Below are 24,405 nucleotides of genomic sequence, written 5' to 3' on the forward strand. Positions count from 1 at the left end.
GTGTCAGAGACGGACCGAGTGAATCTGAGGGCAGGGTGGAAGTTGCAGGCAAAGTTGATAGAATTGCTGAGCTCAGCACAGGTGCAGGAAGCAGCCCCAATGCAGAGAAGGAGTTGGGGGGCATTACCAGTGTAGGCTTGGAACATGGACTGTTCCACGTAGGCGATGAAGAGGCAGGCACAGCTGGGGCCATGCGAGTGCCCATGGCCAAACCTTTAGTTTGGAGAAAGTGGGAGGAGCCGAAGGAGAAGTTGTTGAGGGTGAGAACCAGTTCTGCCAGATGGAGGAGGGTGGTGGTGGAGGGGAACCGGTTGGGTCTGTTGTCCAGAAAGAAGCAGAGAGCCTTAAGGTCTTTCTGATGAGGGATGGAAGTGTACCTCTTCCCTTCCAGTCCTGATGAAGGATCTTGACCTGAAACGTCGACTATTTATTTCTCTCCATAGATGCTGCCTGACCTGCTGAGTTTATCCAGCATTTTGTGTGTGATGCGTAAGACAGCCAAGCTGCTGGCTTACAGGTAATGCTTTTAAAGGAAATGGCTAACAGAGATAGTGGAGCCATTGGATGAAATTTTCCCAAACTCACGAGTTCTGGAAGAGGACTGGCAGATTGGAAACCACGAGTTTGACACACTTGTTCAAGAGACAAAAAGCAGTAACTGTAGGACTGTTGTTGGCAAGATGATGGAGGCTGTTATCAAGGAATAGCTAGCCTATTAGAGAATCTTAATGCAATCAAACCAAGTCAATATGGTTTTATGAAAGGAAAATCATGTTTGACATATTTCCTAGAGTTCTTTAGGGATGAAACAAGCAGAGGATAGAGGGGAACCTGTAGATCTAGTGGATTTGGATTTCCAGTAGGCTGATGAGACCTGTATTCTTTGGAATTTAGAAGAACAAGAGGTTATCTTCTTGAAACACAAGATCCTAAGGGGGCATAACAAGGTAGGTGTTGAGATTGAATTATGGGAGAGTCTCAAGCAAGGGGACATAATTAAGGAGGTGGGTCATTTAAAACAAGGCTGTGCAGGAATTTGTTCTCACTGAGGGTGATAAATGTCTGGAATTCTCTACCTGGAGGGTTGTGGAGGCTGGATCACTGGGGGTATTTAAGGAGGTAGATAAATATTTGAAAGATCGAGGAATTGAGGGTCATGGGGAACCGGCACGGAAGAGGCCAGCATAGATCAGCCGTGGTCATATTGAGTGGTGGGGCAGGCTTGAGGGGCCGAGTGGCCTACACCTGCTCCTGTTTGCTTGTGCGTTCTTTTCTTGTGTGGTACTGGAGAAGGACAGGGGGGTATAAATAGTATAAAAGAACTATGGAATGTTTCCAGAGGGGGAATGAGTGAGAAGGGATGGGGGGACTTGGGAAAGATATGAGAAAGAGCTCAGATGAAATGGTAGGAAGTGATATGGCAAGGATGGAGATAGGGAGACTGAGAATGGCAGGTATGGTAAGAAGAGATTGGTGGATTTGGCGACTGATATGCTTGGAGTATCTACAGAGGCAGGGCTGGGATATGGTGGGAACTGATCTGGAGGGATGGTGAGACATTAAAGAGATGCTGTTGCTCCAAGCTCTGTCCCTAAATAAATAGTGTTATTGTGAATGGTTAAATTCCCGGTTTCAGCCAGTGAACAGGGGAAGCTGCAACTGGTGTGGTCCCCGGAACAGGAGAAGGTAATTTCAATGTGTGCACAGTGGACGGGCTGTGATGCTGCAGTGGGTGTGTTGGCACTGACAGTCCTGGTTCAGATGTGATAAATGACTATGTGGGCAAAGTATTAAAGAGCCCATCCGATGGGGCACTAACGAGATGTGGGGAAAGGTTGAGTGGAACTAGGGCTCTCTACAGGGAAATGTAGTTATATGGAAACAAGGAATATGGGAAAACATATTAAGCTAGAAGATGAGTGTCAATTTTATTATGTACTGGTGCAGGATGGGGCGTGTGATCTGCTGCCTCTATATCTGTGTGTTGTGCGTGAATCACTTACAGTAACTGAACACCCGTTTCTTGGCGTCAATATGTAGAAGTTTATTAGTATCAAGTCTGCTGTAGAAGCAGAGATCCATATGGCATATTTTGGATGGATCGGTAGAAAATAAAGCGTTCTCCATGACTGGTTTAGCCACATGTGTATATTTGCTTAACATGTATGGTCATTCAGTAACAAGGGAAGTAAAGCCCTGGCAGTAATCAAAAACAATCGTGCATTCCACTCCTTCCAATGTTATCGTGAAATGCACACATGGGAGAACCTGCATGCACATGCACTGTGAATGGAGACTGACACCTCATGGCTCATGGCTGGTAGTTATTTACTTATTAATCAGAAATGCCATTAGCAACCTCTGGGTTGTGCTGTACAACACTGCAGCTTCAAGAGCTGTGGGGTGGAATGAATAAGGCTTTTACATCAATTATACTTCGGAAATAGATGGTATTTAGTTGGCCCTTTCCAAGACTCTCACATGAAGTCGATTTCCAAAAACTTCACTGTCGTTTGTGCCCTCTCCAGACACCCCCACCTCCCCCAACACCGAAAGAGTAATGGGACCACATGGATACCCTGGTTCTCGGGGTCACTGAATGCTTGGCACCAGTGGAGCAAAACTCAGTGGAGTAACTAATCCGTCCTCTCTCAACAAACCACTGACAAAGCTGCTGGATTCTCACTCTCCCGGAACAGGAGGACTCACGCACAACCTGAATTTAAAGTCAAGTCCCATCCCTGGCTTTTCCCGGAGGGAAGTCTGTGCAGTGTTCCCTGGAGTTATCGGACATTCTGTGACTTACCTTGAAGCTGGCAATCTGGAGTTTGTCTAGTGGCAGACCATTTCCCTCAGCGTGGAAGCACTGCAGCAGGATCTGAAACACAGCAACTCAGAGTCAATAACCAAGACTCCCGGAGCCAAGATGATAGCAGAATAACATTGTTCAGCACCCACTACATCTCCTGCGGAATGGTGTCCAAGTTTTGCAGAACAAAGTCCCATTAAAAGTTTATTAAATATAGGTTAACAACTGCAGACTCATTGATAGCCACAGATATGCCCACGGAACTGATAGCTGTTCCTTACATAACACACCATGCCAGCACCAATCGCACACCAGTTGCAGCAGTTTGAGAAGCTGAGTCATCACCAAAGGTGGTCAGGGAGTGGACAGAACACTGGTGTGGCCAGAGATGCCCACATCCCATGGATGAGCAAACAAAAGAACAGGATACTCCTTCATTCCAAATGCCACTAAGCAGCAAGGTCTGGGAGTGAAGAAAAAGCTATGTTATATTTAACAAATGGATCTCGCTCATTTCTGATGATAATTCAGTTAATTAGTGTAAAATGTTATTTATTTTGCATGATGGGATTGTTTTAGATACTATCAGGACACCAAGGAAAACCACTTGGCTGAAACCAGCCCTTAAACTGGCTCATTAGAAGGCAATCAAAATGATGCATGGTTCAATTATATTCACTCGATCACAGGGAGAAAGAAACTGCAGCTAAGGATATGTCACTGAACTATGCATTATGGATGAGAATTCACAAGGCTGACATTCACTAAAGAGCGAGGGATTCCAATTCCACAGGCTACAGGTAAGGAAGCTCGGAATACAAAGCAACGAGGAGGAGAACTTCATCACACAGAGGATAATAATGTTTTGGGGGTAAATTAATACCTTCAGGATCTTTTAAACAGAGCAGGTGTGAATCTACAAAATCCCATTCCCTGGAGGGGGACCATAACAAAGCACAGAATGCAATGCCATTCCCCTGGGTAATGCCAGAGTTCCCGGCCTGAACCTCCCCCAGCTGTGGAGGGCTTCAGCCTTCAAGTCACCTACAGAATAAAAGGGTGGCGACACATTTCACCCAAGTGGAGGAAGCCTTTGCGTGGTGGAACACCATTCCTCACATCGCACCTGCTGGAAGTCAGTCAGTAAGTCTCACCTGCAGAGTGTAGCTCAGCCTTGAATAAAGCGCCTGAGAAACCCCACACTGATTCGACGTTAAGTTGATGACATCAATTATATGTGTCCAGAGGAAACCTAGAAGGCTGCAAGAATAGTGAGAAATCAACAATAAACTGCAGCTGCTGATAATAATATTAGTACAGAACTGGGCAATGCACTGAGTTGTCATATGTCCTTAAAATCTAGGGTTTGGGCTTTGATCCAACCGGGAATAACAGGTGAGAGTGTGTGAAGCAAGGGAAAGCAGGAATCCTTCCCTCAAAACACAGCTGAGGTTCAGATGACCAAAAATTGCAAAATTGAGATATTAGGAATTATGAATGGAACAGGTTGAGTGGGTTTACTGATGACCCCAGTCCAGTTTCACAGTAGGACAGGCTGAAATGTAGAGAGGCCTTTCCCGGTCCCTAGATTCCCACCCGCTGGCTATAAGAGTCACACGTAAAGTCACAGAGATGGGCAGCCAGACACTCGGGCCTTCACTCAACAGGACCGAGGAGTCCTACCCAGTGTCTACTTACCAAGAACTAAAAGCCAAACAGCTTTCTCAGCCCAACACAAGCACCCGGCTGTTCTGCACATCTGTCTAACGCAACAATTGCTAAACAATAAATAACTGTTTGTAATCTCAGCGCTTCTTTCTTTCTCCCGAACAAATTCCCACATTTTCCAGAACAACTCTACAGTCTCCCGTCTATCTTTCAGTCCAGATGAAGGGCCTCAACCCGAAACGTCAACTGCCCATTTCCCTCGACAGATGCTGTCTGACTCACTGAGTTCCTCCAGCGTTTTATTTCATGTTCCAAATCTACCACTTTTTCTACAGTTACCAGCACTCCAATTAAACTCAATCGGTGGATTAGCAAATATGCTTTAGCCTCGCCCAAATTTCCAGGTTCTAACTCATCCTCTACTGACACTAATTACCACCCATTCAAATCACCAGTCATAAACTGACAACCTAATTAAGTGTTAATTGCCAATGGCAGGCAATTGTTTACTTAGGAGTAAGTGCAAAAGAAACGTATTAGAGCTATTTTAAATTACAAATGTAAAATTTAAATAACAGTTTAGAATGAGATCCCTCCCTCGACCTTCTCCCTCTGTTGAAGCTTCAGGCTGTGCCACAAGGTCTGTTTCCACGGAAGCACTGGCCAAGGCCATCCGAAGTCTTTGTGCCTCGGAGGAGCCTCGGGATGATACAATCAGAGCTCTGCTGAGGCAGTTGTCTGCCCTAAAAGGACAGAGGCAATGCTACTTGGGATCAGCTCACTGCTGGGCTGGAAGCAGCTTATTCTTCATCAGGAACAGGGATATGTTGCCCAGGAGTAGATGCTATTCCGTGTAGAGTGGTAAATTGGCTTATTATTGTCACATGTACTGAGGTACAGTGAAAAACCTTGTCCTTGCATACTGTTTATACAGATCAATTCATTACAACAGTGCAATGAGGTAGTACAAGGTAAAACAATACAGGATATAGAGTAAAGTGTCACAGCTACAGAGAAAGTGCAGTGTAGGCAGACAATAAGGTGCAAGGTCATAATGAGGTAGATTGTGAGGTCAAGAGTCCATCTTATTGTACTAGGGAACCATTCAATAGTCTTATAACAGCGGGATAGAAGCTGTCCTTGAGCCTGGTGGTACGTGCTTTCAGCTTTTGTATCTTCTGTCCGACGGGAGGGGGGAGAAGAGAGAATGTCCGGGGTGGGCGGGGTCTTTGATTATGTTGGCTGCTTTACCGAGGCAGCGAGAAGTGTGGACAGAGTCCGTGGAGGGGAGGCTGGTTTCCGTGACAACAGGACCGTGGGGATTGTTGGCCGGTGTTGGAGACTAACAGTCAGTGCGTGATCGGTATCACAGCAGGTACCCAGCCTGGCATCCATCCTGTCCTTCCACTGACACTGTGGAGTGTGGGAGCTAGGTCCTCCCATACAGTCTCCCAACACATTGGTTAGCAGGCATTGCCCCAAAACTTGCCTACTACCTCCCCTGGCTGGCAGGGCACTGCAGTCTGTAACCAGTCCCCCCCCCGGGCCAGGGGCTCGTCATGAGTATCCACCACAGACATCTGGTCCCCTGAAAGATCGGGGATGTGCATTCCAGCAGCCTGAAGGACAGCAAAATTGGCAGTGGTGTGCTGGGGCAGGAGGTCAGGGGACACAAGAGAGCCTCGCTGGAGATCTTCAGGCAGGTGGAGAAGGACAAAACACTGCCTCACTGGAAGCCTCATTCTTCCTTCATTGACAGTAGTATTGATGCTTGTATTAAGTCATTGAGAGTTGGCCCCAACACCCTTCCTTCCCCTTTATCACAGAAATGCACATTGTTTCAAGTCCTGTAGCAGATATTTCTGGAATGTGCCTTGTCAGGACCACGCATTAAGCAGCACATTCCCCCATACGTTGTGAGGGAACCGCGTAGTGTATGTCCCTCCCTTACTGTTGATGCACTGTTGATGAATTAACTGAAGCTAGGTGTAAATAGCAATTGCTTCATCCGTTTACAGAGGAAACAAAAATCAACGCCGGCTCTGCATCTGCCGCCATGGATGAAAAAAAAACTGCGGATGCTGGAATTCTGAAATAAAACACGAGATGCTTGAAACACTCAGCAGTTCAGGCAGCATCTGTGGAGAGGGACGCAGTTAACGTTTCAGGTCTGGGTCACTTCATCAGTGCCTGGAACGAGCCTGCCAGGGGTAATGGTGGAAGGAGATACAACGGTGATGTTAAAGGGGCTTTCAGACAGGCACATGAATATGCAGGGAATGGAGGGATACGGATCATGTGCAGGCAGAAGGGATCAGTTTAAATTGGCATCGTGCACAGCACAGACATCGTGGGCTGAAGGGCCTGTTCCTGTGCTGTACTGTTCTATGTACCCTAACCTGTTCCTTGATTCATAATCATTTAATGCTATCCGATGAGGCCCCATCATTACGAACACTTGTCCATTGGATGAGTCTGTTTATACAGCATTACTTGTAGGAGGGATGGTCATGATGCCCTGGGTCCTAACTAATAAGTCTCCTTCCTAGTTTGGGAGCTAATCCACACTTCGTTGTGTCTTGCAGCTGAGCAGCAGAACTTAAGATCTCTTTATTAGTCACATGTACATCGAAACACACAGTGAAATGCATCTTTTTGCGTAGAGTGTTCTGGGGGCAACCCGCAAGTGTCGCCACACTTCTGGCGCCAACATAGCATGCCCACAACTTCCTAACCCATACGTCTTTGGAATGTGGGAGGAAACTGGAGTACCCGGAGGGCTTGTTGTGTGGTGTCCATCAGCAAGATCCTCTGTAGTGGTAAGCGTAACGCTATTACAGCGCCAGCGGCCCAGGTTCAAATCCGGCCACTGTCTGTTAGGAGTTTGTACGTTCTCCCCATGACTGCGTGGGTTTCCTCCGGGTGCTCCGGTTTCCTCCCACATTCCAAAGACGTATGGGTGAGGAAGTTGTGGGCATGCTATGTTGGCGTTGGAAGCGTGGCAACACTTGCGGGCTGCCCCCAGAACACTCTACACAAAAAAGATGCATTTCACTGTGTGTTTCGATGTACATGTGACTAATAAAGAAATCTTATCTTTCCTAAACGCACGTGTTGCCAAGGACCTCTTTCCCTCAACTGTCAACTTTCTCATACCTCTTTCTGAAGTGCTTGCAAAGCATTTGCCGGCTGAGCCTGTGGCACAGTACAAAGTGAATACATAGATATCCAAAGGTTTTTGAGCAGGTCAGACAGATGTGTTCCATCAGATGGCTGCAGTAAGTGCAGTGCTTCCAGTTGTAATTCAGGTAAACACAAGAGGAATTTTTCATGAGGATCTTATTGGCAATTATGTGGATGTTATGGAATTTGCAAGTGTTGACACTGCAGGATCCTCAATGAAACCATCTGATTGGAATAAATTAATCCTCCTTGTTTGATCACCTTTACCACACTGAAAAATGATTGAGCAAAATGTGGCCTTTTGCTCTTGGACTGAGAGGTCCTGGCACAGACTGGGAGGATTAGTATGTAACCCCTTTTTTACCCACCCACTTCTTTTTACCTCAGGGACCCCATGATATCATGTCCCTTAATAGAAGCTGTCTCAGTAGTCACGTCCAGCCTTGTGGGATCTTTCTTTGCAGACAAGATTGAAGAGCATTGCTAGTGTTTGCACACAAAGTGCACTTATGTTCAGGGGATGAGTGCTGCTGCAACACTGACCTATTACCCTGGATCCTTGGCAATACTAACACAATCCATGACTCTATGGCCCATGCTTAAACTCTGACTGTGCAGGAGCCTCTGGAGAGGAGTCCCCAGAGGAACCTACGGGCAGTCAGGCTGCCCTGACGGATGTTCAGAGACACTCTCCTTGCTGCAGTCGTTATCTCTGCTGCCCTTGATGATCTTGCTGCTGCCCTTCCTCTCACTGGAAGGCTGAGCTCTCCTGCCCACAAGATGTCCAGGACACCAACAACCATGGCAAATTATCAGCCCTGTCTGGTGAGTACTGGGGGTGCCTCAGAATGGCGGCAGCCTCCACAAGATTACCAGCGGGCTCGTGACTTTCACTCCAGCAGCAATCAGTTGGAGTTGCTGGACCCCAGAGAAGAGTCGCATCTCAAGGGAGGGAATGGTTTCTGTACCCCCAGCACAGTGAGGCACCAACAGTATGGGAAGCAATGCAAACTGCCTGACAATAAGAGACCCAGAGCTCCCTGAATACAAGACATAGGCTGTGGGAAAGTTCTTGGTGTTGTCAACCACAACGTGTACATTCGGGGAGAGTGACCCTTGCGATTGAAGAGCTCTGGGATCTGCAAGGGAGCCTGAAAGGCTGCGAGTGCAGTCCGGCACTGCCTGAAACTTTGAGGAGCCCACATTACTCAAAGATCCACATGCCCGCTCAACATGGAAAGAGACAACGCTCTTTGCCCCAGAACAGGGAGTACCAGTGACTTCCCCAACATTGAGGGGAGCTATAAACAGTGAGACAATTCACCGACCGTTCACCATCACCTGGAGCGATCCAAAGGCCAGGAAGCCAACATTAAAAATAGGAACAGGACTTGGCCACTTGGATAATATCATGGCAGATCAGATCTTGGCCTCAGCTCCATTTTCCTGCCTATTATCCATGATTCTTGATTTCCCTGGAGTCTAAAAATCTCTCTCTCAAATATATTCCAGGGCTCCACCTCTGAGAAGAAATCCCTCCTCATCTGTTTTACTCTGACACTATGCCCCCAATTCCCGCCACCCCCCCTCATCGTCCAGTCGACTCCCTCAGAATCTTAAGCTTCAGTAAGGTTTACAATGAGGGTGAGAGTGACCTTGACCTTCAATGATGGGAGTGCAGTCTTGGCACAGGTGCATGGATCTATTGTGAAATACCCCAATGCAATCTAAAAAAAATTTACACCAAGGTTTAAAGGTGATCTAATGGTTAGAAAGTAATAAGGAGCATCTTGATGTGAGAGAGTTGGAGAGGCAGAGTGGTTGAAGGAGGAGATACCAGACTTAAAGCAAAGACATAGCTGCCAACATTAGAGCAAAGAAAACCAGCGATGCTGTCAAGACCAGAATTGACAATGCACAGAGACCCACAGTTTTAGGGTTAGACACCCTCCCCTATCTCTGCAATGGCAAGTCCACCAGGGATTGACAATGAAATTTGGCAATGAAACAAAGATGACCTGATACCAAGCACATCTAGCGGGACCACTGCTGAATGCAGACACACTGTTTGGGACTGCTGCCTGTGTATTACCCAGCGTCAGCTCCAAATAAACAACATCCACTGATTACCCAGTGAACTGGTGAACAATTAAACCATCATAAAAAATCTGCACTGGTTTCTTGAAGTACAAACATTCGATTTGGGTTAATGCCACACTATTTTGTCAAAATAGTTTTTAGCATCCTGCACAAGTTTTCTGCTCACTAAGGTTGACTGACACCAGCCCCTGATGTTAAAGGCAGTTTATTAATGTTTCTGGATGTGATTGTTTATCAAAGGCAAAGACTGAGGCTCACTCTGTGGCTCTACAGTAGTTACATACCAGACATAAGAAACGGAACCAGGAGTAGGCCAATACTGCTCTGCTGTTCAATGAGATCATGGCTGATGTTTTCTTTATTTCAGCGACACTTTCCCACGCTAACCCCACAGAGAGATACAGCACTGAAACAGGCCCTTTGGCCCGCCAAGTCTGTGCCGATCATCAAGCACCCATTGTTACACTAATCCCATTACATTCTCCGCACATTCCCATCAACTGCCCCCAGATTCTACCCGTCACCTATATACTAGGGGCAATTTACAGCGGCCAATTAACCCACCAACCCGCATATCCATGCGATGTGGGAGGAAGCCCACATGGTCACAGGGAGAACGGGCAAACTCCACACAGACAGGACTGACCGCGAGACCCAGGAGCTGGGAGGCAGCAGCTCTGACAACTGGACCCAGATCCTGCTCCCCCTCGTGTGTCTAAAACCTATTGATTACACTCAACAGCTGAGCCAGCACAGATATGAGAACTACTTTCTCTGTCCAGATACTGAGTGAACTGTATCTTCCCTGCGGTTTGTTTATTTCAGATTTACAAAGACTTTTTGATGAGTTAATGAGCGTGTAACTTACCTCTGAAAATTCTCTTGTACCAGGTTTGTATCCATGTATGCAAACTCAGTCTCCAGAAAGTTCATTAAAGGCACAATCAACTAAAGTGATAAAAAGAAATATTCTTAAGATATCTTTATTAGTCACATGTACATTGAAACACACGGTGAAATGCATCTTTTGCGTAGAGTGTTCTGGGGGCAGCCCGCAAGTGTCTCCACGCTTCCGGCACCAACATAGCATGCCCACAACTTCCTAACCCGTACGTCTTTGGAATGTGGGAGGAAACCGGAGCACCCGGAGGAAACCCACATATAAACGTATTTTTATGCCACATATGAGAGTTTGGAGGTGGAATAGATCCAGTTTAAAGCTCCATTACACAAACACAGGAGAAGGTGGGATAGGATGCTGGCACATACAGTTAGCCACGTTGGACAGTATTGGTCACATGTCTGTGCCCCCCACCTCCTCCCCCTCCCCCTAAGCTGCGGTACTTTTAACTAACCTAGATATCGATTAGACTGATTCTCAAAGTTCTTCCTTCTTATAAAACCCAATTTACTCCATTCATCTCACTAACAATGATGTCATAGAATCACAGATTAACAAAAATGAAGGCTGTTCAGCCCATCGTGTCTGTGAGGTGGAAAAAGAGCTCCGCAGCTTAACCCCACCTTCCAGCACTGGGTATGTCACCCTGCAGGTCATGGCTCTTCCAGTCCACACCCAGGTACTGTTTAAATGTGATGATGCTTTCTATCAGGCAGTGAGTTCCAGACTTGAAGGAAACGCATTCTGCCTGCCTACTGTATCTAGGCTCCTCGTAATTTTATACACCCCAATTTAAGTTTTCTCTCAGCTGAAATAAAACAAAGCACTGGGAGTAAGTTCCCCATTTCCTTATGGATCAGAAGCAGGCCATTCGGCCCTGTGAATCCATGCTGGTTCACAGATCAATCCCACTCCCCAGCTATTTTTTCCTGTTATTTATTCTCCCCACATTCCCCTCAACCTTTTAAGTTGCAGAGAGGGGGAGGGGTGGAGAAGACAGTGGGAATGTCTGTGATGGGGTGACGTCCAAGGTTGTCCAGGTGACAAAATGCTTTAGGGGCATTGTCCCATTAGCTGGAGTCATTTGCTATGGAAAGAGTTGTGGCTGTGGAAGCAAATTATGGCCAAAACCTTATCAAAGACAAGAAGGGAACCAGCCTCGTCTGTTCCAAAGAAAACAACCTAGCTTATCCAATCTTTTCTCACGGCAACAATTTTCCATTCCTGGTGACATCTTCATGCTGCCTGTCACGTGGTGACCAGAACTGCACAAGCTGTGCTCTATCTAGCATTGTACACAGTTCTAGGAGAAACCCCCTACTGTTATATCCTCTGTCTTGGCTAATAAAATAAAGCATCGCTCATGCATTCTTTCTCCTTCTTTGGCAGTCCTTGAACATCGAGGGTCACTCGCTTCCACTCCAGTATTGTGGATTCTGAGGTGGCGGGTGAGACCAGTGTGGGGACCACAGACTCTTCCACAGATGGGGCAGGAGGTGCCCGACTGGCTGGCGGGCAGGTGGTAATGGGTTGTGGTATTGTTGCTGCTTTTGAAGATCTGTGGACAAACACCCAGATCCTCTTCCTCCTCCACATATCTCAGTACCCTGCCATTTATTGGATAATCCCTTTGGCTTGTTTTACCTCCCCCAGTGTACCTCAAGGTTCTCTGGATTAAATTTCATTTACCAGCTTTCTTCCCGACTGACCAGACCATTGATATCTTCTTGAAATCAAAAGCTTCCCTCCTCACTGCTGGTCCACATCCAAGTTTTTTTTATCATGTCCACTGCATTTAATTCTCAGTCATGAACATACAAGAGAGAGGGACTGATCCGAGCTCTGTGGAATCCCACTGTCACACCCTCCAGTGACGAAGACACCCCGTGTACCACTGCACTGTGCTGCCTGGCACTGAACTAGTTGTTGCTCTTCCTTGGATCCCCTGGGCTTTTACCGTTCTTGATTAGCCAGCCACCTAGGACCCAATCAAAAGCCTTGCTACCACAAACGCACTGCCCTCATCAACCCTCCTTGTTATTTGATCAAAAAATTCCGTCAAGTTTATCGGATATGAGATCACCTTCAAAAAAAAAATCCATGGTGACAGATCTGCATCTTTCTAAATGAAGATTTATCCCGTCCTTTAAAGTGATTCTGATAATTTGCCCACCACAGATATCACACTAATATTAGTTTATCCCTTCCATGTTTAAGTAATGTTGGCAGTCCTCCAATCCTCCAGCAGCACTCCTGGAGCCAGGGAGGACTGACACATGATGGCCAAGGAGCTGGATTAGTTGTCCTGAAAGTGGAGGAAACTTTCTTTTGGTTGTCTTTTGGTTCCTCCCCCCACCTCACACCCACCTCCCCTCCTTCCATACCCCACACATCCCTCCATCTGCTCTTCTCTCCTCTTTGTCTTTCAAATAAGTGGATTTGAATTGATAATTTTGTGCTAACTAAGTGATCCAACCAATGATAACTGAATAACTAACCCATCCCATCCTATCACTGGACTAATAGAGTAAAATAACTATGAATTCATGTTCACTCATCTTCTGGGCTGGTGTTGAGTGAGGGGTGAGGGGCAGGGAACAGCATTCCCAAGGTACTTTCCTTACTGCACTTGGATTTTCTACCTTTGGGAAGTGTTGGTGGGCTCACTGATCCCTTCCTTTCCAGCACTTTATACATTACTAAAGCTGGAAGTTGCCAGAAGGGACAGACTTGCTGAGATTCATTGTTCCCTGGCTGTGGTATTGGTATTGGTTTATTATTGTCACTTGTACCGAGGTACAGTGAAAAACTTGTCTTGCATACCGATTGTACAGGTCAATTCATTACACAGTGCAGTTACATTGAGTTAGTACAGAGTGCATTGAGGTAGTACAGGTAAAAACAATAACAGTACAGAGTAAAGTGTCACAGCTACAGAGAAAGTGCAGTGCAATAAGGTGCAAGGTCACAACAAGGTAGATCGTGAGGTCAGATCCATCTCATCGTATAAGGGAACCGTTCAATAGTCTTATCACAGTGGGGTACAGCTGACGTAAGGAATAAGGACATGAAGGAGTGAGGGATTGAGCTGGTGCATGTTATAATGAAGCACAGTAACAAGCCCGTTAGGCTGGCTGTGTTCAGCCCAATTGTGCAGTGTGCAGAAAGTGGAAAGTGAACAATGTCTCCCCAGCCACCCACACAGTTAATGGATTTGGCCAAAATGCTGTCAGCGGTTAACTCAAGGATGTGATTGGATTTAAAAAGTCTGCACCCTCCACCTGCAGCTTAACGTGGTTTTTTTTAAGGACTGGATCATTCTCCTGGCTCTGGATGTTATGTAATTACCTCACACCATAACCAGGGCACCACTGTGGAGCAAGCTATCATTCAATCCCATCCCAGGATGTTTAAATGCTCTGCAAATTCTCCAACCATAATAACACTCAAAATATGTCCTTTGATTTGCTTTAAAGAAAGTTTTAGCATCCTATATTTTATTCATCTCTCCCCTTCATACTTCAAATAGTGGTTTTCCAGATCTCTCTACTCTTGTCCCAGAATCAGGAATCTCCGCTCACTATCCCCACCCACTCAGTGGCCATTCCTCTGGTGTGCATCTAGGCAACGAGCAGGCTCAGTTGACCCCTCTGTCTGCTCTGCCACTTAATGGTAGCCTTCCTCACAGCTCAGTTCTCTCCTCACCACATGCGCCTATACTTTCAGTCAGAAATTCACAGTGCACCCTGATGCATTTCTTACCAAACGGAACAAAATAAAGAAAGAAAGATTTGGAATAACATCCCCCTGAGATGCCCACTGTCACAGAAGCCAGTCTTTAGCCATTCCAACCACAACATACTGAGAAGCTGCTAAAAGCACCAGATACTTGGATGGCTGTGGGACCAGAAAACATGCCAGCAGTGGTCCTGAACGCCCGTGCTCCACAACTCTCCGCACATCCAGTCAGGCTGTTCCTGTACATGTTCGGCACTGGCATGCACCCAACAATGTGGAAAATTGACCGGGGATGTCCTGTTCACAAAAAGCAGGACCATCCCAATCCCACTGATTACTGTCTCATCAGTCAGGTCTCAGTGGCCAACAAAGTGATGAAAAGAGTCTCATAGTCAGTGCAGTGAGGCACCACCTACTGAACAATGACCTGATCACTGACGATCAGTGTAGGCTTCCTCAGGAACACTCAGCTCCAGATCCCATTACAGCCTTGGTCCAAACATGGACCAATGAGTTGTATCCCAGAGGTGAGGTGAGAGTTACTACCCATGTCATTAAGGCAGCATCTAAGTGTCCTTGGTAAAGCTGAAGTCAAAGGGCATCAAAAGGAGCATGCCCCAATGGTTGGAGTCTTACCTCACACAAAGGAAAATGATCAGAGCTTAATCATCTCACCCCAGGACGTCACTGCAGGAGTCCCTCAGGGCAGTGTCCTAAGCCCAACCATCATCATCATGCCCTTCCTTTGATTATAAGAATTGGAGATGTTCGGTAATGGTTGAACTCCATTCAAAACACCTCAGCAAATGAAGCAGCCCATCCCTGCCTAGATCCTGCTGTGTGTAGGCTTGGGCTGACCAGTGGCATTCATTTCACAAACGACAAGCAATGGCCATCTCCAACAAGCAGGTCTAACCACTTGTCTTTGATATTCCTCATCATCAATATCCTGGGATTTATCATTGACCAGAAATGTAACTGGAGCAGACATATAAATACAATGGCTACAAGGGTGGTTCAGAGGCTGAGTATTCCATGGCGAGTGACTTACCCCCTGACTCCCCAAGGCTGTTACACCATCTACGAGGCTCTGGTCAGAAGTGTGACGGAATACCTGAGAGCTCAATACCATCCAGCACAGAGCAGCTCATTTGATTGACACCCATCAAACAGCCTAAACATTCATTCCCTCCACCACCACTGCACAGAGGCTCCAGTGTGTACCAACTACAAAGGTACTCACCCAGGCTCGTCTGACAGCACCTCCCAAACCTGTGACCTCCAACAAGGAGGACAAGGGCAGCAGGCACATACCTGCACCTGCAGGTTCCCCTCCAAGTCACACACCTTCTGACTTGGAAATATATCCCCAGGTCTAAATCCCAGCACAGTGGGAGCACCTTCACCAGAAGGACTGCATGGTTTGAGGTGGCAGCTCACCACTATCTTCTCAAGGGTAATTAGGGAAGGGTCATGTATGTTGGCCTCGACATCCATTGCCACCTCCTGTGAATCAATATGTAAATAAAGCCATTGCTGTTGCCAAGACCTTCTACGCTGTTAATAATATAGTACTCACATTATCCAATGGCGATTCATGACTGGACGTGGACAGGTTGTGAATGTGTTTCTTTATGTCTGCTTGCAGCTGGTAAACACAAAAGATTTATATTAGATGACGTCTTTAATCTGCATGGTCAGAACCTTCAGCCTTTAATGATCCACAGCTTCACAAATCCCAAATCTTGGATTAAGAAAGTCACATGAAAGCACATGGTTGCAGGGAAGTTGGGACAGTGAAAGCACTGGTCAAACCAGGATCTGTAGTCGAGCTTTGGGGCAGGCAGGAGGCCTCCCATTCTGCTGACTGAGCTCCAGAGAAGGTGGAAGATTGGGAGATTCCCTGGTAAAAGTTCCAGCTGTGGATGTTTAGTATTTGTTCAGATTTTGCTTTTTTACCATTTGAGTAATAGTCCTGTGAACAGGTCCTTCCTTAGAGTAGGTAGGTGGGCTCAGTACAAGGATAAAGGAGATCTCATCAATGTTATATCCAATACATTAACAGGACACTTTGTCCTAACCCATCATCAGGAAATTTGTGGTTTAAAATGATCAGTGAGGAGCGTCAGCTTCCTCAGAATGTCAACATCCACAGCCTGCTAGACTCGTGAACATGCGAGGAAAGCCAACAGCTCAGCAATTCCATTGAGAGAGGGGAACCTGCTGCCTCTACCCGCCGCAGCCTGTACAAAGGCAGGACACAGCACATGCAGCAAATATGAAGCACAAACAGGAAATGCTGGAAATATTTGGCAAAGTGAGGCAGCAGCTGAGGGGGAAAAGTCTCAACACTTCAGATCAATGGCCTTTCACATAGTTTCTCTCTCCCGAGTATTACCCATGCTGGTCTAACATACAGTGCTCATCTCCAGGGATGAGTCTTCATGGCTCCCTGATGTGGCACAGCCAGTCCATCAGCCATACAATCAGACCTCCAGGAGACCTTCCCCCTGCTCAGGAAAAGCAATTAACTAAAAAAAACAAATGAAAAGAAAAAGGATCTGGTCTTCTCACTTATTATGAGTATTCCTATAGTACTCTTACTCAGTTCCCAGTACAGTTAGCCTCTCATTACTGATTGTACAAAATAGACCATGAGTCAACAAGGTACCTCTCTCGTTCCACTCCTACTCTGATCTTGGGCTGCCTATGTTATTCCAACTCAGTCCAATGTAAGCTCAGGGAACAGCAAGTGAAGGCACATTACAGCCCTCAGGATTCAATAGTGAATCAACAATTTCAGATCACCAGCCTTTTCTGTCTGTATCAGAACTGGCCAGTTTTGACGAAAGGTCAATCTGTTCCTTTAACTCCATGTTTTCTCCCTCCACAGATGCTGCCCATCCTGCTGGCTTTTTCCAACACTCTCCTTTGTTTCAGATCTCCAGCATCTGTGACGTTTTGGTTTTCTCTCGTTCTCCTTCATCTCGCCAGACAGAACACCCGTGATTAACATGCCTCCACCACCCCTCTCAGCCAGCACCAACACCACTTGGGCTTTTCAACACAACACTTGGAACATTCTAATGATCACGGGTAGAAATCGTGGACCGGACAAGGTTCAAAAGACAAAAGTGGGCTCAAGTCAGATTTCAACTTGTTTAGATGTTTCTTTAGCTTCAACTGTTTTCCAACTGGTGTAGAGGGGCGGGGCTGGGAGAGGTGGAGATGGAGGAGGAAAATGCTCCCCGACTAAAGCAGTGTGTAATTTTCCTCTGGGGTAATTCCAGTCCCTTTTCCTGAAGGACACCTCAGCTGAATTTGTATCCAGGTGTCTATTTTATCTACTCATCCAATGTCAAGGCAGCCACCCAGAATTTCAGTCCCCATGTATCCCTCTTTGGTAGACATTGAAATATCTCCAATACCTTCTGTGCAAGGGTTTGGATCACACCCTGGATCTTATTGTTGATTGAATCGTTGACCCTTTTGAGCTGGGTGTGCAGTGTGTTCTGGATTTGATCCACTGATATCATGTTGGCTGTGTCTTCCTTTAGTCCTTGCCAGTCCAGGTCTTCAGGCAGCCGGGAAATGACCTCCCGAAGATGCCTCATGTTGTTGAGAACCACACAGAGTTGCAGCGACCTCACGGCATTCGCATCTGACTGGGAAAGTATTGTGAAAGGAGTCATTAATTAATTTCCAGTTGTCCTTCACTTCACATAAAGGATGTTTTTAAAAGTGAGAAACTTAAAAGGGACAAGGCCCAAATGAACCATTAAGTGGCAGAGCAGACTCAAGGGGCCAAACGGCCTCCTCCTGCTCCTAATCTACATCCATATGCCCACCAAGGTAGACAAGTATCACCAGCCACCCCTCCTGTGGTATCTGGGTGAGACTGGGAACTCTCAGGTTGATTTTTCTTCTGAATTATATACTGTCCTCACTTGGACATAGAGTTAGGTAACTTGGTCGGTACGGACTAGATGGGCCGAAGGGTCTCTTTCTGTGCTGTATAGCTCTATGGCTCTAGTTCCTTCCTCACTCGGCCAATATTGTGGCATTCTCTACCTAACACCCTTGTGAGACCAGAATTTGAGGAGAAGGCACACCACACTACCTCCCAACATAACAAGGACTACTCAATAAATGCCCGTGTCTGAGAATAAATATTTTTTAAAAAATGTTTTGTACATCCAATTCCCTCTATCATTAACTCCTCAGGCTGCCCAGTAACATCTTCTCATCATGTGAATTCTTAATACGTTAGAGATTACTGTCAACTATTGTAGAATATTAATGAAATGCAAATCGTTTGAACTTCTAATGAAATACAGATTAATGAGGTGCAGATCAGGATGAATTACAGTCAGTACTCACATCACTTGGGTTTACTTGATTTCCCTTGGCTGACAGCTCCTCTGCCTTCTGCTCAATGAGTCGACAGTACATTAGTGCAATCTTGCACATATCCTGCAACAGGAGGAGTCCGTGAGGATTAGCAATTTTTCAAGCACACGTACAGACAAAGAGACTGGATGGGGCTTCAGGATGTTTAGTGTGACAGCCACACCATCTCATCTCTGCCGACTGGTGAATCTTTGCCTTTCACTGGTACTCAGTGGGGATTGAAGGGGGTGCGGGGCTGGTATCTGCGGCTCAGGATTGGACAACATATCCCATAAGCTTAGAATGGATCAATAATCTTTCCAATATGCCCGAGGTGGCCTCCTGTGAAGGGGTTTGGAAGCTCAGTCTGTACCAGGTGTACCACAGCCAAGGGCATGCTGCCAAGAGTCCACCACCCTGCCACACAGCCCCTGTGTGTGGGATGGGCAGAGTGCAGCCAGACAGGGAACCAGCATTGGAGGCACAAGAGAGACTGCAGATGCTGGAAACTTGGAGCAACACACACGAACTCAGCAGGTCAGGCAGCATCTATGGAGGGAAATGAACAGTCGACGTTTCAGGCTGAGACCCTTCATCAGGACTGGAAAGAAAGAGGGCAGAAGCCTGAATAAAAGGGTGGGGGGAGGGACAGGAGCACGAGCTGGTGGGTGATAGGTGAATACAGGTGAGGGGGGGGGGTGGAGTAGGTGCAGGGGCGGGAGAGAAGTGGGAGTGATGTGAGAAGCTGGGACGTGATAGGTGGAAGAGGCAAAGGGTGGAATGGATGGAATCCGGTAGGAGAGGACAGTAGACCATGGAATAAAGGGAAGGAGGGGAACCTGAGGGAGGAAGGTGTGGGTGATGGGCAGGTCGTGAGGGCTGGGGAGGGGAAAGAGAAGGGGTGAAGGGGCCAAAGATAGGAGAGAGGTGTTGAGGCCAAGATCAGATCTTCTTGAATAGTGGGGTAGGCTTGAGGGGTCCAGTGGCCTACTCCTGTTCACATATTTTTACACTACACCCACACATATGGTTACAGATATACCATATATAAAGCCCCAGTCACAAGGAGGGCAGTGGTGACACACTGCACAAACCAGACTCCGACCTCCAAGGCCTGATTTCGCCTGGGCAGGAACACGTCATCATTTTTATTCTTCAAGTGGGCGTGGGGTAGCACTGAGAGGTCAGCACTAATCCCCATACCCAAGAGTCCTCAGAAGATGTGTTAGAGCTGGACGTTGGTGCTGATGGAGAGCTCCAGGATTTTGACCCAGTAACAATGAAGGAAAGGTTATTTATTTTCACGTCATGGCGGTGAGCAGTTTGGAGGGGAGTTCCCAGGTTGTGTCATTTCCTTGTCTTCCAAGTGAGAGCAGGTCATGGGTTTGAGAGGTGCTGAAGAAACCCTGGCAAAGTACTGCATTGCCTTTGTAGATGGTACCCACTGCAGCCATGGTGTGCTGGGGGTGGAGGGAGGGAATGTTTGGGGTGGTAGATGGGGCCTTCATCAATTGGGCCACTTTGTCCTGGATGATGTCGAACTTCTTGAGCTTTGCTGGGAGCTGCACTCATCCAGGCAAGTGCAGAGGGTTCCAACATGCTCCTGACATGGATGGTGGAAAGGTCTCATTGTCAGGAGGTGAGTCATTCACTGCAGGATACCCTTTCTCTGACCTACTCCTATAGTCGTGGTATATCTGTGGCTGATCCAGTCACCTACCTGTTCAACAGCAATGGTAGTAATGGAAATGCCACTAATTGGCAAGGGTAGGAGGTTAGGGTCTGTCTTGTTGGAGAAGATCATTGTCCACAGCTGTGAGGCACAATTAGTATTGTTCACTTATCATCCCATGCCTGAACGTTGTGTGAGCCTTGCTACATGCAGGCATGGGATGCTTCATTGTCTGAGGAGCTGCAAATGACATTAACTGAATGGAACTGTGCAGTCAACAGTGAACGTCTCCACTGGACGTCCACTTTGGTATAAAATTCAAACCTAATTCGACCACGGCCGATCCGAACCTGACCGAAGCACGTGTTACTTGATACCTGACCCAACCACTGATGTAAATGTAACCATCTCACACAGGATATTAATCTGTTTAAGGGTGATACACTAAACATTTATCAAGAAGAGAGGACACATGCCATTGCTACTGATGCTGGCAAACCTCACTGTACCAGGTCAGCCCCACACCATCATTATAATAGAAAAGGAGGGATGTGCTGGGACAGGAGAGTCCACATCCAGGTAGAATACACAGCATCTCATGGATGAGCAGTTCTGAGCAGCTGGATCTGTTCTGAACCTACCCCGTTTGGCAGAGCCCCACAAGACAGAGCAGAGAGGAACTCTTGAAATATTTACACCAATTGGAAGAAGCAGGAATTTCTGGAATCGTACCTGGCTGAAAGAAAAATGGTTGTTTTGGTCGGAGGTCAATCATCCTTCAGGGACGTGTCCTGGGCCCAACCACTTTCAGATGACCCTAGGACTGTACTCCCATAGACAGACACCTCAGTGAGGACAAGGTCAGGTCAATGCCTTACTTGTGGTGGTTTGGTCACCACCTGTAAAAGACCCAGTCCTTCTGGACTCGGTCACCTCCATCACGAAACAAGTGAGAAGATGACGAACGGGAACAGGAGCCGATCTCATGGCCCTGAGAGCCTACTCCACCACGCAGTAAGACCATGGCTGATCCTGCGCCTCCTCCACTTTCCTGCCTTATCTCCCGATTCTCCAGTGTCCAAAATTGATCAATATCATCCACAGCCCTCCGAGTTTCTCTAATCTCACCTCAGTCCTAGAAGGTTGACCCCATACCCTGAGGCTACAGCCTAAATTTTAAACATTCCAGCTAGAGGAATCAACCTCTTTGCTTCTTCCTTTTTCAGACTTCCATCAGTTTCAATGATAGTTCTTCTCGTTCTTTTAAGCCAACCCTCCTCCCTAGTACACACTCTCGTCCCAGGAATCGTTTAAGTGAACCTTTGCTGTACTGACTCCAAGGCAACCGTATCATAGAACATAGAACAGTACAGCACAGGAACAGGCCATTCAGCCCACAATGTTGTGCTGAACTAATTAAACGCCGAACTAAACTAATCCCTCCTGCCTACACAATGTTCATATCCCTCCATTCTCTGTATATTCATGTGCCTATCTAACAACCTCTTAAACACCTCTATCGTATTTATCTCCACTATGACCCCCAGCAGCACATTCCAGGGACTCACCACTCTCTGTGTAAAACAACACTTCGCACATCTCCTTTGAACTTACCCTATCTCACCTTAAATGCTTGCCCCCTAGTATTAGACATTTCAACCCTGGGAAATAGATACCGGCTCTCTATCTATGCCTCTCATAATTTTATAAACTTCCATCAGGTCTCCCCTCAGCCTCCACCACTCCACAGAAAACAACCCAAGTTTGTCCAGCCTCTCCTCATAGCTCATACCCTCTAATCCAGCCAGCATCCTGGTGAACCTCTTCTGCACCCTCTCCAAAGCCTCCACATCCTTCCTGTAATGGGGCGACCAGAATTGCTCACAATACTCCAGATGCAGCCTAACTAGGGTTTTATAAGGCTGCAAAATAACTCCTGATTCTTGAACTCAATTCCTCGACTAATAAAGGCAAGCATGTCATACACCTTCTTTACCACCCTGTCAACCTGTGCACTCACTTTCAGGGAGCTATGGACTTGGACCCCAAGGTCCCTCTGTACATCAGCAATGTTAAGGGGCTTGCCATTAACTGTGTACTGTCCTTTACATTTGATCTCCCAAAGTGCAACACACCTCACATTTGGCTGGATTAAACTCCAAGTAGAGTCTCTACTTGGGTATAATCCATACCCAAGTAGAGACCAAAATTACACACAATGTTCCAGATGCAGTCTCACAAAGCTCTGTTTGATCCCAGGAAGAATTCCTTGCTCTTTTACTTGCCACACTTGTGTATTAACTCTACTGGCATTGCTGGTGAGGGACATTGACACCACAACCACTGCTTCCCTCTCAGCACAGAGGAGGAGCACTGACTCATCAGCTGGTGATGCCGTGACTGTATGGAGTCTGCAGACCTTCTCTCCTAACTACGTGCCACAGCACGGCCCCTCCCTGATGGGTCTGTCTGCCTGGTGGGTGGGGGCATCTCCAGAGGTGGTGTGTGAGGAGTGGGGTGTTGTGTGTATAACTGTCTGGTCACTGCTCCACTGAGTGACAGCTCTCCCAGTTTTGCCAAGTCCCCAGATGTTAGAGAGGAGGACTCTGCGAGGTTGATTGAGTTCATGTGCTTTTGACTTTAATCAAATCGTGAGCCTGGTTCAATGCTCACTGCTCAGTCTGATTTAAATTCTGTTTTGTCACAGCAGTTTGTTATAATTGAGTGGCTTGCCAGGCCACTTCAGAGGGCAAGTAAGAGTCAGCCACATGACTGAGCAAGAATGCGTCATAGCTGAGCACAGCTCAGGAGTGCGTCCAACCTTCTGCATTCTACCAGCAGGAAAGAGGAAGAATCATTTACAGAGACATCGTAAACATTCACTTCCTTAACCACATTACACACCACCTCGTTTCTCAACCTCCAATAACTCTGACAGCAAATTTCTCTGACACCAAATTTCTTGGGCACCAGTTCAGTCTAGAATCCAGCATTAATGTCACATGCCACAAGGTGCTAAGGCTGGGACGATTTCCCTCCCCGGATCTGTGAGGTTCTTGGCCACTGGAAGAGAAGTGCAGAACCTGCAAACTGAGGGGAAATCTCCTTCTCAGGCAGCCCCTCAGGACCGAGGATGCCTCGCTCCCACTGTGGTCCTGTGGGTCTGGAGCTGGCTGGTGAGGACAATGTGGGACCTGCAGACTCTCCCCCAGATGGAGATACCACAGACTGCAGACGCTGGAAACTGGAGCAACAAACAACCTGCTGGAGGAACTCAGCGGGTCGAGCAGCATCTGTGGGAGAAAGGGAAATGTCGATGTTTCGGGTCGAAACCCCGCATCAGGACTGCCTGACCTGCTGAGTTCCTCCAGCAGATTGTTTCTCCCACAGACGGGGCAAGAGGTGATCGAGGAAGCCAGCATGTAAGAAGGTGGGCTCCTTCTACCACTTACACAGGGGCCCTGTGTACTCAAGGCTCTCAATACCATCCCAAGTGATCCTTCTCCAGCTTGAGTGGTCCAGAGATTCCCAGGAATCAGTGGGAATGTTGCACTTCTTTGAGGAGGATTGGAGCACATCCTTGGATCTTTTCCTCTGTGTTGACCGGTACTCTCCCCGCAGACACTGCATTAATCTAGGCCAGTGTCCAGCATTCTCTAATAGAACATAGCATTGAAACTAAACCCTTTCTGAAGGCCACAGGAAACATAAGAGAGAGAGAGCATCTAACTGAAAATTCGATAATGAGAACAGTGTAATGACGTCAATGTGACTCATAAAACGTCTCACTCACCTCGGTCAGCTTGACCATGATGACGAATGCTTCCTCGGGATCTGGCCAGCTCAGCTGTGTCCAGGTCTGCTTGATCTTGAGGTAGCAGGTTGCAATATCCACAGCAGAGGTGCTGTGCTTGGTCTTCTCCCCTAAACTCTCCAGCTGTGTGA

The 24,405-nt window shown here is 47.0% G+C and overlaps 1 protein-coding gene across 1 annotated transcript in view; it reads right to left on the minus strand.

Moving 5' to 3' along the window:
- unc13d (unc-13 homolog D (C. elegans)) overlaps positions 1-24,405 on the minus strand; it is a 102,206-nt gene that overhangs the window by 12,556 nt on the left and 65,245 nt on the right. Inside the window, 7 exon segments of the mRNA XM_052033355.1 lie at positions 2,807-2,878; positions 3,964-4,069; positions 10,629-10,708; positions 15,979-16,047; positions 17,828-18,064; positions 18,780-18,872; positions 24,254-24,397. Coding sequence (XP_051889315.1) covers positions 2,807-2,878; positions 3,964-4,069; positions 10,629-10,708; positions 15,979-16,047; positions 17,828-18,064; positions 18,780-18,872; positions 24,254-24,397 — 801 coding nt within the window.

This window comes from Pristis pectinata, chromosome 18, assembly GCF_009764475.1.
Source record: "Pristis pectinata isolate sPriPec2 chromosome 18, sPriPec2.1.pri, whole genome shotgun sequence".
In the NCBI taxonomy this organism is placed as follows: Eukaryota; Metazoa; Chordata; class Chondrichthyes; order Rhinopristiformes; family Pristidae; genus Pristis; species Pristis pectinata.